At 49.7% G+C, this 15631-nt stretch overlaps 1 protein-coding gene across 3 annotated transcripts in view; it reads right to left on the minus strand.

Annotated features, from left to right (window-relative positions):
- KAZN (kazrin, periplakin interacting protein) overlaps positions 1–15631 on the minus strand; it is a 217968-nt gene that overhangs the window by 2532 nt on the left and 199805 nt on the right. For all 3 annotated transcript variants that reach the window (XM_074558704.1, XM_074558706.1, XM_074558705.1), the window contains 6 exons: positions 10406–10597; positions 2468–2604; positions 1933–2103; positions 1455–1644; positions 407–537; positions 89–139 (listed from right to left, as the gene is read on the minus strand). In XM_074558704.1, the coding sequence (XP_074414805.1) occupies positions 89–139; positions 407–537; positions 1455–1644; positions 1933–2103; positions 2468–2604; positions 10406–10597 (872 nt within the window). The remainder of the gene's footprint in view (positions 1–88; positions 140–406; positions 538–1454; positions 1645–1932; positions 2104–2467; positions 2605–10405; positions 10598–15631) is intronic.

Here is a 15631-nt window from a genome sequence, read left to right on the forward strand (position 1 = left end):
AATTGGTGCCTCTGACCCACCACCCCCAAGTACTTTCCAGCACATGAAGGGGTCTCACAAGCAGGATTTGAGAGGATTTGTGCCCTACCTGTACGATTGGATTGTGCAAGTTCTTCTGTACCGGTCCAGGACTGTCCCCCTGTGTCACAAGGAGATGGATCCATTGAATCAACAACCCTGATACAGTCCAAGACCCTCCACCCCTAGGTCAAAAAGCAGCATTTGTGCAGCTGAACTGCAGTTGGAGTGGGATAAACCCCAGGGCAGCAGCTTTTCAGGTCAGCCAAGCCCCAACATGCTCCACCCTGCAAACCCAATGCTGTTTTGGGAGGTGGAGGCCCCACAGAATGCCCAGAGCCCACCTCCCCAGGGCAGGGCACCAAAGCCCCAGCAGGCAGGCCCTTACGTTGCAGAGCGAGTGCGTTCGATGCCGGGGGGAGTTGATGTCACTCGGCGTGGATGACCGGTCACCTTCGGCCGCCGAGGCGTCGGAGATGATGGACGGCTGCCGGGAATGGCAGGGGCTCACTCTGACTGCTGCAAGGCAGGGGGAAACAGGGAATGAACACCAGCAAACCTCTGATGCACTTCCAAAAGAGCACAGGACTCTTAATTCCAGGGTGGTGGGTTTGAGCTGCACGTTGGGCGCCAACTGTTCTGGTCTGAGTGCCACTGAGGGAACCCCAGCCAGCCTCAAGATGGTGAACAGTGGGTGGGGGGCACTCTTTTGTGTCCTGGGGGTATGGAAGGCAGCCAGGCTGATTCCCAGGGGTATGGAAGGCAACCAGGCTGATCCCCGGGGTACAGAAAGACAGAGGGCAGCCAGGCTGATCCCCGGGGGTACAGAAGGACAGAGGGCAGCCAGGCTGATTGCCTGCAGCAGAGGAGACACTGAACAACGGTGGAAGATGAAGGGGTTGACTCTTAGCAGAGGTTAATCCAAGGTTTATTTCAGGAGCTCTGGGGAGCCCCTACCACCTCATGGGCCTCCTGCCGAGAGCCCCAGGAGAGGTGCCAATGTTACATTTAAAGGGAGGTGGAAACCTAAAGTAGATAACATTTTACTAACCAATAAATGACCCTAAGGGATGGATAGTGGGGGACAGATATTTAGGACAGCGTATGGAGAAACACTTGGGGGGGTTAACCCCTGGCCTCTGGCTAATCACTTAATGTCCTGGACAGAAAGTTCTAGATGGAGGGGATGGGATGCTGAGTGATTCACAGAGAGCCAGGGTGGGGATTTGGGGATGATCTCGGCAAGGGAAAGGGATTACACAGGTAGAGGGAGGGGGGACAATCTGGGGTAAACCATTTAGGAAAAATACGGGGATACAAAACCAAAGCTTTTACAAAGTATAAAAACACACTACAACAGGGAAGGGTGGTTTTGACCATCTTTCCTCCCCAGAAGGGGTTTGGCACTGAGGATTTGCCATCCCAGGGGTGCCCACCTTGCCGGTCTGCCGAGTGCTGGGGGTGTGAGTGGTAGAGGGTCTGCTGGCTCTGCCGGATGGCGGCGGTCAGCGGGAGGTCAGCCTGCATCACCCACTCCTGGTTGCCGTTCAGCACCGTCTCGCCCGGCATGGCCAAGGAATGGCGCTTGGGCACGTCCTTGGTCAGCGTAGCCAGCGACTGCTTGGCCTGGGGAAGGACATTAGGACATTGAGGTGGTGGTGGGGGAGTGGGAAAACCATGTGAACATCTCCCAGAGCAGCAGAACAAGCAGCAACACACTGCAGAGTAAACCCACCCTCCCCCGGGCAAGCAAAGATCCCAACTGTGCCAGAGATATCAAGCTATTTTTGAGTGATCCCCATGCCAAGGATATCAAGCTCCTTTTGAGAAATGGAATATTTTCCTCTCATTTTTGCAGTAGTGCAGCCACTGCAGCGAGCACTGAGATCTGTACAAATGATCCATCCAGCTCACCATGGCCAGCTCGGCCTCCAGCTCCTTCATGCGGTTGTCCTTCAGGTCGAGCTGGGAGCGGAGGGCGCTGGCGTGGTCCGTGGCCTCCTTGGCCTGCCGCCTCAGCTCCCACTTCTCCCGTTCCAGGAGATCCTTCTCCTTGGCCAGGGCCTTCACCGCGTCCTCGCTCTCCTGCTGGGACAGGGGTGGCCATCAGGAAGGGAAAATTTAACTAAAAACCCCCTTGGGGACCACCCAACCACGAGCAGTATCTTAGGTGTCACAAGAGCCCTGTGCTGGCAGGAATGTCAACCCTTTTTGGGGAGTCCAGAATGCAACTGTTCCCCAAAAAGAAATGCTCACTGTGCACCTGGTTAAAATGACATCAAATCCCCCAGCTCTGCTCTCTTTCCTCCATTTAACCTTAAACTGCTGTGGTCATCCCAACCCCACCAAGAGCCCAGCTGGGGCTTTAGTGAGATTTTGCCAGATTACAAACCAGCTTTCCCACTCAGCCCTCTGTGCCACGAGAGCACGGCGTGGGCTCTGCACTCACTTTCCTGTGCTGCTCGTAGTTGCGGATGAAGTCGCGGAGCTGCTCCTCCCGGCTCTCCAGCGTGGCGTACAGCTGCTGCATCTGGCTCACCAGGTCTGTCTTCTCCCCCTTCAAGCGCTTGCGGTCGGCTTTCATGGCTGTGGGAGAGAGGATCACTCCAGCATGGCAGCCCCTTGACTTCATCTCTTTTATTTTTCATGGAAAAAGCATCAAAATGAGAATTCTGGAGGTTGGGAGAAGATGCCCAGTTCACCCCCATTGCTGCACCCTTCAAAATGCCCCTCGTCCCTGCCCATCCTCCAAGGGGCAGCTCAGACCTTGGAAAAGGAGGCTTGGGAGCAAAACTGCAGCCTCAGCCTCGGGGCCTGGCACAGGAAAACCTGCTGCTCCCTTTCCAGGATAAATAAACCACAACCAGTTTATTTTTAGCAGTGAGGCAGATTCCAGAGCGCTCCCACGAGCCCAGGGCACGGCTCCCTGAGTGTCCCCATCCCCACCCAGCTCAGGGATGCTGTGTTGGGATGAGGGGATGGAGCAGTGGGATGTGATGGGTGATTCAACAGCCCTCAGAGGAACCCCAAACCCTCATGTTTCCCTCCTCATTGCACCAGTGAGGGATGCTCGCTGACCATCGACCCCAGGACAGCCATGAAAGCCAAATCCAGGGAGAATTACAGAAATCTCACGTAGGACAAGGAGTTTCAGTCATTCTGTACATCAGTGCTTTACCCAGTACTGAACTTGGTCCTTGGCAGTGCTGCAGGAGTGCCCTGTGGCTCCTTGCTCCAGATACAGCCCACATCACCAAAATAACGCCCAGTTTAGGATTCAGATCACAAATATTTCATTATATATCCCTGCTTTTCTACCCTGCTAACTCAGGGATGCCATGAAACACCCTCTGCCCCTCCAAATGTCCCTGCACTCATTGTGTCTTGCAAGAAATGCCACCACAACTCTCCAGAGAAAAACATCCCCAAAGCCACCAGGGGCCGTGTATACTACAAAACCCACCAGAAGATGCTGCAGCATCACGAGTGGGACCTGTCTCCATGTACACATCCAACCTTTCTCCATCACATCACAGAAATCAAGGCAGCTGTTTCAGCCCACACTGTGTATTCTACCTGCTGTAATGAGTCACTTCATCTGGGGGTTAAACTGCACGTCAGGAACATCTGGGTTCCTCTCAACACTGTAAGGAAAGGAGGGGGTTTGCAGGTGAGAGGAGAAAAAGATAGGGGAAAAAATCAGACTAAATAGTGGAGAAAGAAGGAGATGCTTTGGACTATAGAGATTTTTATCTGTTAAAATCCAAGAGATGAAACTCTTTGGATCAACTATTCTGCCAGTAAGCATTGGAGATAAATCAGAACACCACAAACCAGAAAATGAGGTAGGAAATGCTGCAAAAATTCACATTGTCCTGTGACAAGGAGCTCTTGGGAGTCTTCCTCGCCCACTTCAATGAACACGACTCCTCCTGGGACAGCTCGGCCTCTTCCGACACCAGGACTTCCCTTGCTTTATTCCCATCTTAGGAAATTCCTACAGAAACCCTCTAAAAACAATCACAACCACACCCATGCCTTTGAAAAAGCCCTTTCCCACTGCCTGTGTGTACTCAACCACCACCTTCCCCTGCCCAGTTCTTACACAGGAACGAAAAACTTCCTAAAAATAAAAAATTTTATTGATAAATTGACCAAACCATAGTGGGTCCAGACCCCACAGACACATATGTATCTATATATGTAAAATTTAATTTCCTCAAGGATACTCAGAGGCTCTTACAAAAGTTTAAGTCACATTTGCCAATCTCTGATGCTGGAGGCAACAAAAAGAATCCTAATGAACTTAATTAAATAGTGAGTCCCCTATAGCATACAAACTCCTTTAATTAGTGGCAGTGTTCATGGCCCTTAAAGATTTACAGAAAACACTTAATCATTTGCCAATAATAAAAAGAAAATGCTCTGAAGTGCTATCAGAAGAAGGGTAACTATATCCCAAGGTTGAATATGTTTTGATATACCAATATTTACCAATATTTATGCCAATGTATCAATATTACAAGAAGATTATAAGGTTTGGGTATTGAAAGAGCAGATTTTTTTCCTATTAACCCAACAGGACAATTTACCATTCACTGCATTTCATATTTGAGAGATTTGCTGAAATTAACAGACTTTTTTTTTGCTCCCTTCTATTGCTCTCCTTCCTCCAAGAACGATTAGCTCCTAAGCTTAAAGAAGATTTATCAGTCATTTGAGAACTTCATTCCAAGCCAAATTAATAGGAAATTAATTGAAAAAGGCAGGAGAAAAATAAAAAGTGAGGCAGAAGTGAGCTGTGAGGGCTGCCAGCAGCTCCTGGACCGAGCCCCACTTGCAGCAGCAGCTTAATTTGTCCTTAGCAAACAAGCCCAGCTAATTACTCAGTCGGGGAAAACGAGCCTTTGCAATCCATGGCCAGCCAAGGAGGGATAAAGCAGATTTTCCCTGGCTATCGTGTCCATCTGAGGAGGTGAAATGGCTTTTTCCTTTCATCTGGTGATCCAGGGCCTGGTTTCCATATCCCAAACCCCCACAAGTATCCAAACAAACTCCCCCAGCCCATTGGCACAGCAGGCTCTGGACAAACCTCTGACCTCTTCATAAACCCAAGAAAAGAAGCAAGAAATCCTAAACCCAGCCCATGAGTGGAAAGTACTTCTCTTCCTTGCATTATTCATTTTCCCCTCCCTCCAAAGCACGTGGCAGAAGGAGAGGGGTGAACCAGCAGCCCCCCTTGGACTCTGCAGCTCAGCACCAGCCTTGGCATCAAGGGATGGGGGAGATGGGTTGGGATGGGCTGGGTGAACCCCCCCAGCTCCCACCACCATCCCCACCTGCACCAGCTCACCCTGCCCTGGTGTTACCTGAGCTTCCACCTCCTGCCACTCGATCCTCTCTCGGTCCTTTGGGAGAAGAATGATGGACACAGAGGTAACGGGACCAGCTCTGAGCTGGGCTCCTCCTGCAGCCCAAACAATTAAAATCCACCCCCTCAGCACCTTTTATTCCCAGCTCTATGTGAGGAGCCAAAATCCAGTGGCTCACTGGAGAGGCACAGCCCTGTCTGGGACAGCAGCAGGGCTGGAAGCACCCAGTGATGCCACCACTGGCCCCAGGCTGACCTCACCATCCAACAGCTTCCAGCTCCTGTATCCTAAACCCAGCATCTCCCCCCAGAATGGGGGCTGCTCTAAATACTCCCTTCTCTCTTTGATATAAATAGTGTCAGATGAAGGGGATATCAATCACAGAACACGGAGGGGACTCACAAGGATCACTGATGTCCAACCCCTGGCCCCACCATCCAGCCACAGTTCCCTTGGAGGACATATGAGTAATAATTAGTGTGACTATCTTGATAATGTGATATTAGATGAAAAACTGCTGCTTGAACCATAGAAGCAACATCTCTGCCCAGTTTCACACTCCTGGGATGAAGCAGCAATGCCCAGACACACAACAGGGCATTGACAGAAGATGCAGCACACCCCTGAACTCCAAAGAGCAGCTTCCCATGACTCCCATCCACTTCCAAGTCCTTCTCTCACCCCACACAAAGTGAATTTTCATGCCAGGAACAGAATCAGAGCTGACTTTCTCCCTTACTGAATCACACACTCATTTTCTGATGCAGGGCAGGGCCTCCTTGGGGAGCATGGCTGAACCCCAGAGACCCCCTGTGCAACAGGAATGTGCAAACCCATCCTGTCCCATTAACATTTACTTAATTTCTCCTGTTTCTTCCTTGCAGCCATGAAATCCAATATTGTCACCATGACTAACCCATAAAATCAGGATGGCAGTGCTGCTCCTTGCTTTGCAATTAAAGAGCCCTGTGAGGTCCCTGGGGCAGCTGTCACCAGCAGGAAGATCTTCCATTGAAAACATCAACATTCCATGGTGTCAGGCAGAGCCAGCACTCACTCCTGGGGCTGTGGAGGTTTGGAGCAGGCAGGAAATTAGAGCCCAACGTCAAATTTCAGGAAAAAGTGAGGTGAGGCAATTCTCCATCAGGGAGTTTAGCTGGTAACAGCCAAGGGCTTTCCAAACCTGACCCAGCAGTCAATGAGCTGATCAATGACTTCTGAAAACTTCAGGTGGGTCTTCAAAGGAGAACAACAGGTTTTCTGTAGAGATCCAGGTCCTTAGAGTGGAGATGGCTTTCTTGGCTGGGTCCATGGCTGGGACATCCATCTGCCAGGACATCCATCTATCCAGGACATCCATCCAGTGCGACACCCATCCAGTGGGACACCCATGTGCCAGGCCATACATCCTTCTGGGACATCCATCTGATGCAACCCTCATCTTCTGGAACATCCATCCACTGGGACACCCATTTCTTTATTACTCACCCCCTCACTGCAGCAAGTTGAGGGTGCTGTGGATCTCTGTATGAGACTTTCCCCAGCCCAAATACTATTTCTGAAGAATCACAGCTTTGAGCTGAAGGTGAGAGAAGGAGAAAACCAGGCTACAACTCATTCATGGAGCAGACACAAAGTTGGTTCATGCCTTTCCAAGCAGCAGGGAAAGCCAGCCTGAGGTTTCCAGGCTGGCATCAAAAAGGAAACAGAAACCAGGTTTGCTCTCGGTGTGATAATCCCGCAGGCGAGCTCCAGCAGATTGGATAAAGCTTCCCAGAAATGGGGTTTGTGCCATTAGCCCACATGCTCATGGATGTCACCCAGCCAAGAGGCTCCTCAAGTCCCCCCAGGCACTTGGGCACAGTCCCTGCCCACAGCAGGAGCAGCAGTAATAAAGCTGTCTGCAACTTCTCCCATCAGGGATTTCCACACCAGAAATCCAGACCACATCCACACCTTTCCAGCCAGGATGGGGGAAATAATAACTGCACTAATGCTGGAAGCACAATTCAGAGTCCCAGCCGTGGCAGAAGTGGAGAGGGAGGTAGGATGTAGCACGATGGGATTTTAATTGGATGTTAATGGAATAAAAAAAGTGCAAAAGATGGAATTAGCCCAGGAAAAAAGTGGATTAAAGATGCACAAAGCACATGCTGACAGAAATAAAGGAACTGGTGGAGTCACTCCTGCAGAGCACCCTGTGCTGGGCCAGATCCCTGCCCCTACCCTGCACAGCAAGGACAAGGTAAACAGCACAGGGAAGATGCAGCACAGGCTTATCAGCTTTATCCTGTGCCAAATGCTGCTGAGAAGGGCTGGAAATGCATCTCCAAAGGGGGACAATGAACCCACCCTCCATGGAGACCATCATAAACCAAACCCTGTGTGGCTGTGCAAAGTAAAGGCTTTTAAAAACTGCTGGAGCCCCCAAAAGCAAACCTGAGCAGCAAACCCTCTGTGCTTCCCTCTGCAGCACAGCCCAGCAAGCCAAGATCCCTCTGAACCAGCTGCACTGCACTTCCAGGCTCAGAGCCAACAATGATGACAGATTTCCATCCAATTTATCTGCTAATGACATTCCACAGGACCCACCATGGATCATGGGCTGCTGCAGCCTCTGCTGCTGGTGTGGGGCAGCCTTTGGTGAGGAGGATGTGGGGCTGGGGATGCAGGACACAACTGACACAGATCCCTGAACTACAGGACAGAGTGGCCAAGGTTCCCTGTGCTCCTGGCACAGCTTTATCCCACACTCAGAGCCATGGTTTCCCCACTGTGTCCATCAGCAGCTCCATCTCCCCTGGCAGACCCAGCCACCAGGCGCTGTTTTCCCTCCACTTCTGGCTACGTTTCTCTCTGCACAATTTTTCACAGAAAGGAAAAAGGATTTTTTCCCCCTCCAGCTGCTGAGCTCGTTTCTAAGTTATCCATCTCAGTCACTGCTGCCAAGCCTGCTCTGCTGCCCAGAGCCTCCAGCCCATATCCAGCCTGGACAACTTTCCCAAAACCACAAAAGCTTCTCAATATTGCAGGACAGGGAAGGAGCATCAATTGAGAAAAGCTTCTTGCTGTGTGCCCATCCAAGTGTCAACCGAGATTCTCCCTTCCTAGCCACCACACCTGCAGAGAAGTCCTGGAAAACCAAGCTCAGAGGCTTGAATATTGGCAAATAAAAGTCCAATAAAACCACAACATTATATTCCTTAAAGACTCTCAATTTTCAAGGCAAACTCACCTTTTCTCTGGACTATCCTCCACAAAAGCACATACAGAAGCTTCTGAGATGACTTCTTACTCATTTTTTTTTGTAACTAGTATTATAATAGTTCTGCTTTTCTGTATTTTGCATTTATCAGCACATCCCCCCTGCCCCATCCACATGGAATAAATATTCCCTAATTAAGACTTTTCTCCTCCAATTACAATTCTATAAACCCAGAGCATTTCCTGCTGCCTGAGGCTGCACTGGTGGTGTGGTGGGAGGCAAGACTTTGGAGGTATTTTCCCTGTTGCTGATTTATAAGGATATTTTTGTACATCAGAGAGCGATAACAAAACTTCCTGAAGTCCTTTCCCCAAATACTGACTCAGCCCAATTCCCTGTGCCTCAGAGCATCTCAGCATCCTGGGCAGGGGGGGATGCAGAGGCCCCACAGCTCCCCACGTGCTGCTCAGCCTCTGAGCCTGAAAACTTTTGACAGCTTCTCCTCATAATCCTCAAATATGAGCTGACAAGTGCAAGTTACACTCGGCATGCTGGGGATTGCAGATGATATTCAGAGCCAGGGTTTGACGAGTGAGAGCTTTCCCTGCTCAGGATCATCCCCTGGCTCCAGCTAACAAACCATCCTGCCTGGATGTATTGGCAGCTTCGTTTTAGAGCAGAAAAGCTGCAATGTTGTATTTTGTTCCACACACCCCAGTCCCAGGGCTTGCAGTGCTGGTAAGGAAGGGGGAGCACAGCTGACACAAAAACTCCCCAAGGCAGGCATGAAGGAAGGAGAGCCTGAATGTCACCTGGAGGGAACCCCAAGGAAAGCTGCAGCCACCAGGAAACTCACAGCTTCCCTCCTGCAAGGTCTGAGGGGCTCAAATCCAACCCAAAGCCCATCACCAGCTGCATTTCAGCTGCTGCCTTGGCTCTACTCTACAGCTGTGGAGGAATTCCTTTGCAGTGCTGCAATCAGCCCTGACATCCCATTGCCCAGCCCACTGCTGCACCCCAGTCCTTGCCAGCCCCACACCAGCCCTGGCTGGGACAGGAGAGCAGGGGGGACAGGGGACACCAAACCCCCAGCAGGAGCAGCTGAGGAATGCACTCTGCAGAGCCCAAGTGAAAATGCTGGCTTTTCCTTCCCTCATTAATGAACATTTTGAAAGTTGAGGGTGCTGGGGAGAGGTGCAGCTGAGGGAGATGCAGCCCTTACCTGTGGGAACCCAGAGCACTGGGAATATTTCTGTGTCTGCTCTGGGGTGCCCTGACCCCCAGGGCAGCACTGACTCTGACCCTCATCTATGGAGAAAGTTTCCCAGACTCCAAGATAGACTGGAACCCACAAAAATGTGAAACAGATTCTAGAGAGCAGTGCAGGTGGATCACTTGGTGAGAAATTGAGGGTTTGGGATTTTTAGTGTGTTGTGGATGGCAGCAAGATGGAGGGCACAGGGTGTTGTCCTGGATTTCTTCTTCATGCTTCTTCCTTCTTCATGGATTTGGGGGCATTTTGTAATTGGGCAGAAAAGTCTGCATTGGGGGCTCTTTGGGCTCAGTTATTGGGTTAAAAGGGAAAATAATCCAGGTGTCAGCTCTTAATTGGACAGTTTAGTCTTAAAAGCCCGTGTACCAAGAGATTGTTGGCCATTTTGTGCCTTCTAATCAAAAGCTGCCCAACTCACAGCAGTGAGACTGTTTCACTGATAAGAAATAATAAACACCTGAGTGTGAACATGAACTGCTGTCTCAGTGCCTTCAATCCAGACCCAGAAAAACCCACAGCTGGAACCCCCACACTCACCCTGCAGAGCCTCCTTGGCACGTGCCAGCTCCTGCTCCTTCTGTGCCAGCTGCACCTTCAGCTCAGTGGCCGAGAGCACCTCTGGGGATTTGCTGCCGTGGGTCTCCTCCAGGTCCTTGCTCAGCATTTCCTTCATTTGCCGGAGCAGGTGCACCTCCTCCTGCAGCTGGGCCACCTCCTCCCGCAGCAGCGCTGGAGGAAGAAGGGACACAATGGCAGGAAGTGAGAGCCAGGTCCGGCACAGCCCCAGCTCTGCTGCAAACCCAGACCCTGGGGAAATGCTGCTGGGAGGAAGTGATGAATGTGACTCCATGTTCTTAGAAGGCTAATTTATTATTTTATGATCTATATTATATTAAAGAATACTAAACTAAATAAACTAAACTATACTTGAGTTGAACATGAGTCAGCAATGTGCCCTGGTGGCCAAGAAGGCCAATGGCTCCTGGCCTGGATCAGGAATTGTGTGGCCAGAAGGAACAGGGAGCTCATTCTGCCCCTTTACTCAGCACTGGTGAGGTCACACTTGGAGTGCTGTGTCCAGTTCTGGCCCCTCAGTTTGGGAAGGATGTTGAGATGTTTGAGCATGTCCAGAGGAGGCAACGAGGCTGGAGAGGGGCTGGGAACACAAACCCTGTGAGGAACCACTGAGGGAGCTGGGGGTGTTTAGCCTGGAGAAGAGGAGGCTCAGAGGTGCCCTTATTGCTCTCTACACCTTCCTGAAGGGAGGTTGCAGACAGGTGGGGCTGATCTCTTCCACCAGGCAGCACTGACAGAACCAGAGGACACAGTCTCAAGCTATGTCAGGGAAGGTACAGGTTGGATATTAGGAAAAAAATATTCACCAAAAGAATAATAAAGTACTGGAATGCTCTCCCCAGGGAGGGGTAGAATCACCATCTCTGGATGTGTTTAAATAAAGCCTGAACACGGCACTTGGTGCTGTGGTCTGGTTGAGGTGTTAGGGCATAGGCTGGACTCAATGAGCTTAGAGGTCGCTTCCAACCTCATTATTCTGTGATTCTGTGATTCTGTAAAGAATTCAGACAGGATACAGACAGAAGGCTAAAAGATAATAATGAAAAAACTCGTGACTCCCTCCAGAGCCTCAACACAGCTGGGTCATAATTGGCTAATAAGTAAAAATAATTAATATTAACCAATGAACAATCAACTGTTGGTAAACAATGTCCAAACCACATTCCCAAGCAGCAAAACACAGGAGAAGCAAATGAGATAATATTGTTTTCCTTTTTCTCTGAGGCTTCTCAGCTTCCCAGGAGAAGAATCCTGGGCAAAGAGGTTTTTCCTGAAAATATGACAGTGACAGGGCAGCTGGCAAACCTGCACCACCTGGGACTGGAGAAGGAGGATGGGATGGATGTGATGGGAAGGCACTAGGAGGAGGCAGGGAGCTTCCACTGGGTGATGGCTTTAGCATTAAAAAAATAAAAATAGTTGTTACTATGTAATAGTAAGAAGAAACCAAGAAGGACTTTCCTATCCAAACCACCCGCTGACAGGGCTGGGGTCCAACGGAGTCTCCTGAGCTCCCACACATCTCAGCTCTGCCTCCAGCCGCCCACATGCTCAGGAACATTCAACAAAACCACTGTGAGACTGCGAAAGGAAAGATGACACTTCCATCCACAGCCCCAAATCCTGAATTTTGCAGATTTACACCCAGTCACTGCTCACTCCTCCAAGCTGCTACACTGCAGGAGTATCCTGGCAGAGCCCAGCTGGGATCTCCTTCATATGAAGCACTGGAGGAAAGCTCCAGCACCTCATTTCCTACAGCTGCACCCACTGTTTAGTGCAATAAAGTGTTTTTCTACTATTTCCACATTGCACCCATCACCCTCATGCTGCAAAACACTTTCAGGCTGTGCAGGTGCCACTGCAATCCTTCCTCTGAGTCTGACTTTGCTTTCCCTCCCCTTTAAAAACAGGTGGAGAAAAGCTTTATCACATCCCAGACTGGCTTATTGATTTCATAGAACCCCAGAATGGTTTGGACTGGAAGGCACCTTAAAGACCCTCCAGTCCCATCCCCTGCCATAGGCAGGGATACTTTCCAGTAGATTGAGTTGCTCTAAGTCCAACCTGGACTTGAACACTTCCAGGGGTGACACATCCACATCTGTCTTGGTAATTATTCCAATACACATCCTCTTAAGTTGGCATCATGGACATGGGGAGAAAAAATGCCCCCACCAGCACCCACGTCACAGAAAAACAAAACAAAAATTAAACCCAAACACTTCCTCTCCAAACCACCACGGCTGTGTCCTTTCCTCAGTGCCCCTGAGTAGCAGTGAGCCTGGAGGACACCAAGTGGACATGGAACACAGGGATTTTTCTCCTTGTTCTTCCTCAGGGCTGTTTCCTGTCCGGCTGGGGAGGTGACGCTGGTGGCAGGACAGGGAGAGCAGCAGGACAGGACAAGGGAGAGCAGCAGGGCAGGGACAGAGAGAGCAGCAGGGCAGGACAGGGAGAGCAGCAGGGCAGGACAGGGAGAGCAGCAGGACAGGACAGGGAGAGCAGCAGGACAGGACAGGACAGGGAGAGCAGCAGGACAGGACAGGGAGAGCAGCAGGACAGGACAGGGAGAGCAGCAGGACAGGGAGAGCAGGAGGACATGACAAGGGAGAGCAGCAGGACAGGGACAGGGAGAGCAGCAGGACAGGACAGGGAGAGCAGCAGGGCAGGACAGGGAGAGCAGCAGGACAGGACAGGACAGGGAGAGCAGCAGGACAGGACAAGGGAGAGCAGCAGGGCAGGACAGGGAGAGCAGCAGGACAGGGCAGGGAGAACAGCAGGACAGGACAGAGAGAGCAGCAGGGCAGGACAGGGAGAGCAGCAGGACAGGACAGGGAGAGCAGCAGGGCAGGACAGGGAGAGCAGCAGGACAGGACAAGGGAGAGCAGCAGGACAGGACAAGGGAGAGCAGCAGGACAGGGAGAGCAGCAGGGCAGGACAGGGAGAACAGCAGGACAGGGAGAGCAGCAGGACAGGGACAGGGAGAACAGCAGGACAGGGAGAACAGCAGGGCAGGGAGAGCAGCAGGACAGGACAGGGAGAGCAGCAGGGCAGGACAGGGAGAGCAGCAGGACAGGACAGGGAGAGGCAGCTCCCCCCGGCAGCTGCACCAGGAAGGCAGAAAATCTGCTGCACATACTTGAAATGCTTCCCCAATGAAAACTGGCAAGGCCCCATTCTGTAAATTATTTAGCAATAAAGTCACTAATGAGGAACAGTCGAGCTCCGGGCCAGGGGGGGTTTGGTGCAGCCCGAAGTGATTTCTTGAAATCCGTGCAAAAAGCAAGAACTGGAGGAGGCCAAGGCCAACAGGATCTTCCCCAGGGATGGGAGGAACACAGTGTGATCCCTCCAGCCTCTGGGAACCCTGAGAGGATGTCAGGGCTCACACATGGTGCAGGATTCTGTGTGCAAAGCCCAGCAAGAGCCTTCCCCAGCCACAGAAAGCCCCCTGCAGCCCCACAAAGTACCCCTGGCTGCAAGAAATTCCTTTTGTTTTTCCCTCCTGATAACTTATTTTCACCTTTCCTTACATGCCACTTCATCAAGGGCTATTCCTGGGAAAAAATGAACCAGCAGATGAGGATGGAGGCAGGGCAGCTTGCACAGGGTTGAGTGATCCCAATGGATTCCTGCAAATTGCAGCATTTTGATGGGAACCAAGAAAATCCCCACACAGCAGGAAGTGATCTGGGACAGGGAGAGGGGAAACAAGACCAAGGACAGACAGAATTCCAGAGGGGTGCTTGGGCATGGCCCAAGGTGCTGTAATCACTGCCCAGTGCAGCCCTCCAAAAAATGCACTGACCCACTCTGCTCACAGTTAGAAACACTGAAAAAAGGGAAAAGCATCCCTTCTCCTGAACAGGCAACAAGGGAATTTCATCCCCACTTAGTACTCGGCTCCTGATCCAGGCAGAAACTGCTGAAGGATTAAAATCTGAGATCTATGAGAAGCTACAGATGTAATCTGGATAGAAACATGCAGCACCATGCTCCTCATGCTGGCTGCAAGCCAAAGCCTATGGAGAACCTGAATTATTGATCAGTCATACATCCAAAATTCTTGCTGGTTTAGACATATAATTTGAGATAGACACACACACATAGATATATATATATGTAGGAAAAAGGATTATGCTTTGCAATATATAGCTATATTTGCTACATATACATTATTATATATATATGGCAAAGCCAAATCCAGTTTAAATATATATTTTTTTTTTTTCCCCCTGATAACTTCTTTTCACCCTTCCTTACATGCCACTTCATCAAGGGCTATTCCTGAGAAAAAAATGAACCAGTAGATGAGGATGGAGGCATCCAAATACATTTAAAGTTCTTGCTTTTTAGACATATAATTTGAGATAGACACACACACACACACATATATATATATATATATATATATATATATATATATATATATATATATATATATATATATATATAAAGGATTATGCTTTGCAATATATAGTTATATTTGCTACATATACATTATTATATATATGGCAAAGCCAAATCCTGTTTAAAAAAATATATATATATATTTTTTTTTCCCTGATAACTTCTTTGCACCCTTCCTTACACGCCACTTCATCAAGGGAAAAAAATGAACCAGTAAATACATTCAAAATTCTTGCCTTTTAGATATATAATTTGAGATAGACATATATATATATGTAGAAAAAAGCATTAGGCTTTGCAATATATAGCTAGATTTGCTACATATACATTATTATATATAGGGCAAAGCCAAATCCAGTTTAAATAAATAAATATTTAAATATATATATATATATATATATATATATATATATATATGTAAAATTGGAAAGCCCAATCCCTGCAGCCAGGGTTTGATAGGAAAATCCCTCTTTCCAACTCCCTCTCAGAGCTCCTGCCAATGTCATGGAGCCACAAACTGGTTTGGGTTGGAAGGGAGCTTAAAGCTCATCTTGTTTCATGGGCAGGGACACTTTCCACTATCCCAGGATGCTCCAAGCCCTGTCCAACCTGGCCCTGGACACTTCCAGGCATGGGACAGCCACAAATTCTCTGGGCACACACCAGTAATGACACCTTTGTACAGGATTTCCATCACTCCAATGCTTCCTCTGGTATTCTGCCCTCCAAAATCTCACCAATTTTCCCCTCAATGCACTGCTCTCCATCACTCTT

Source organism: Zonotrichia albicollis, chromosome 25 (assembly GCF_047830755.1).
Source record: "Zonotrichia albicollis isolate bZonAlb1 chromosome 25, bZonAlb1.hap1, whole genome shotgun sequence".
NCBI classification, from domain to species: Eukaryota; Metazoa; Chordata; class Aves; order Passeriformes; family Passerellidae; genus Zonotrichia; species Zonotrichia albicollis.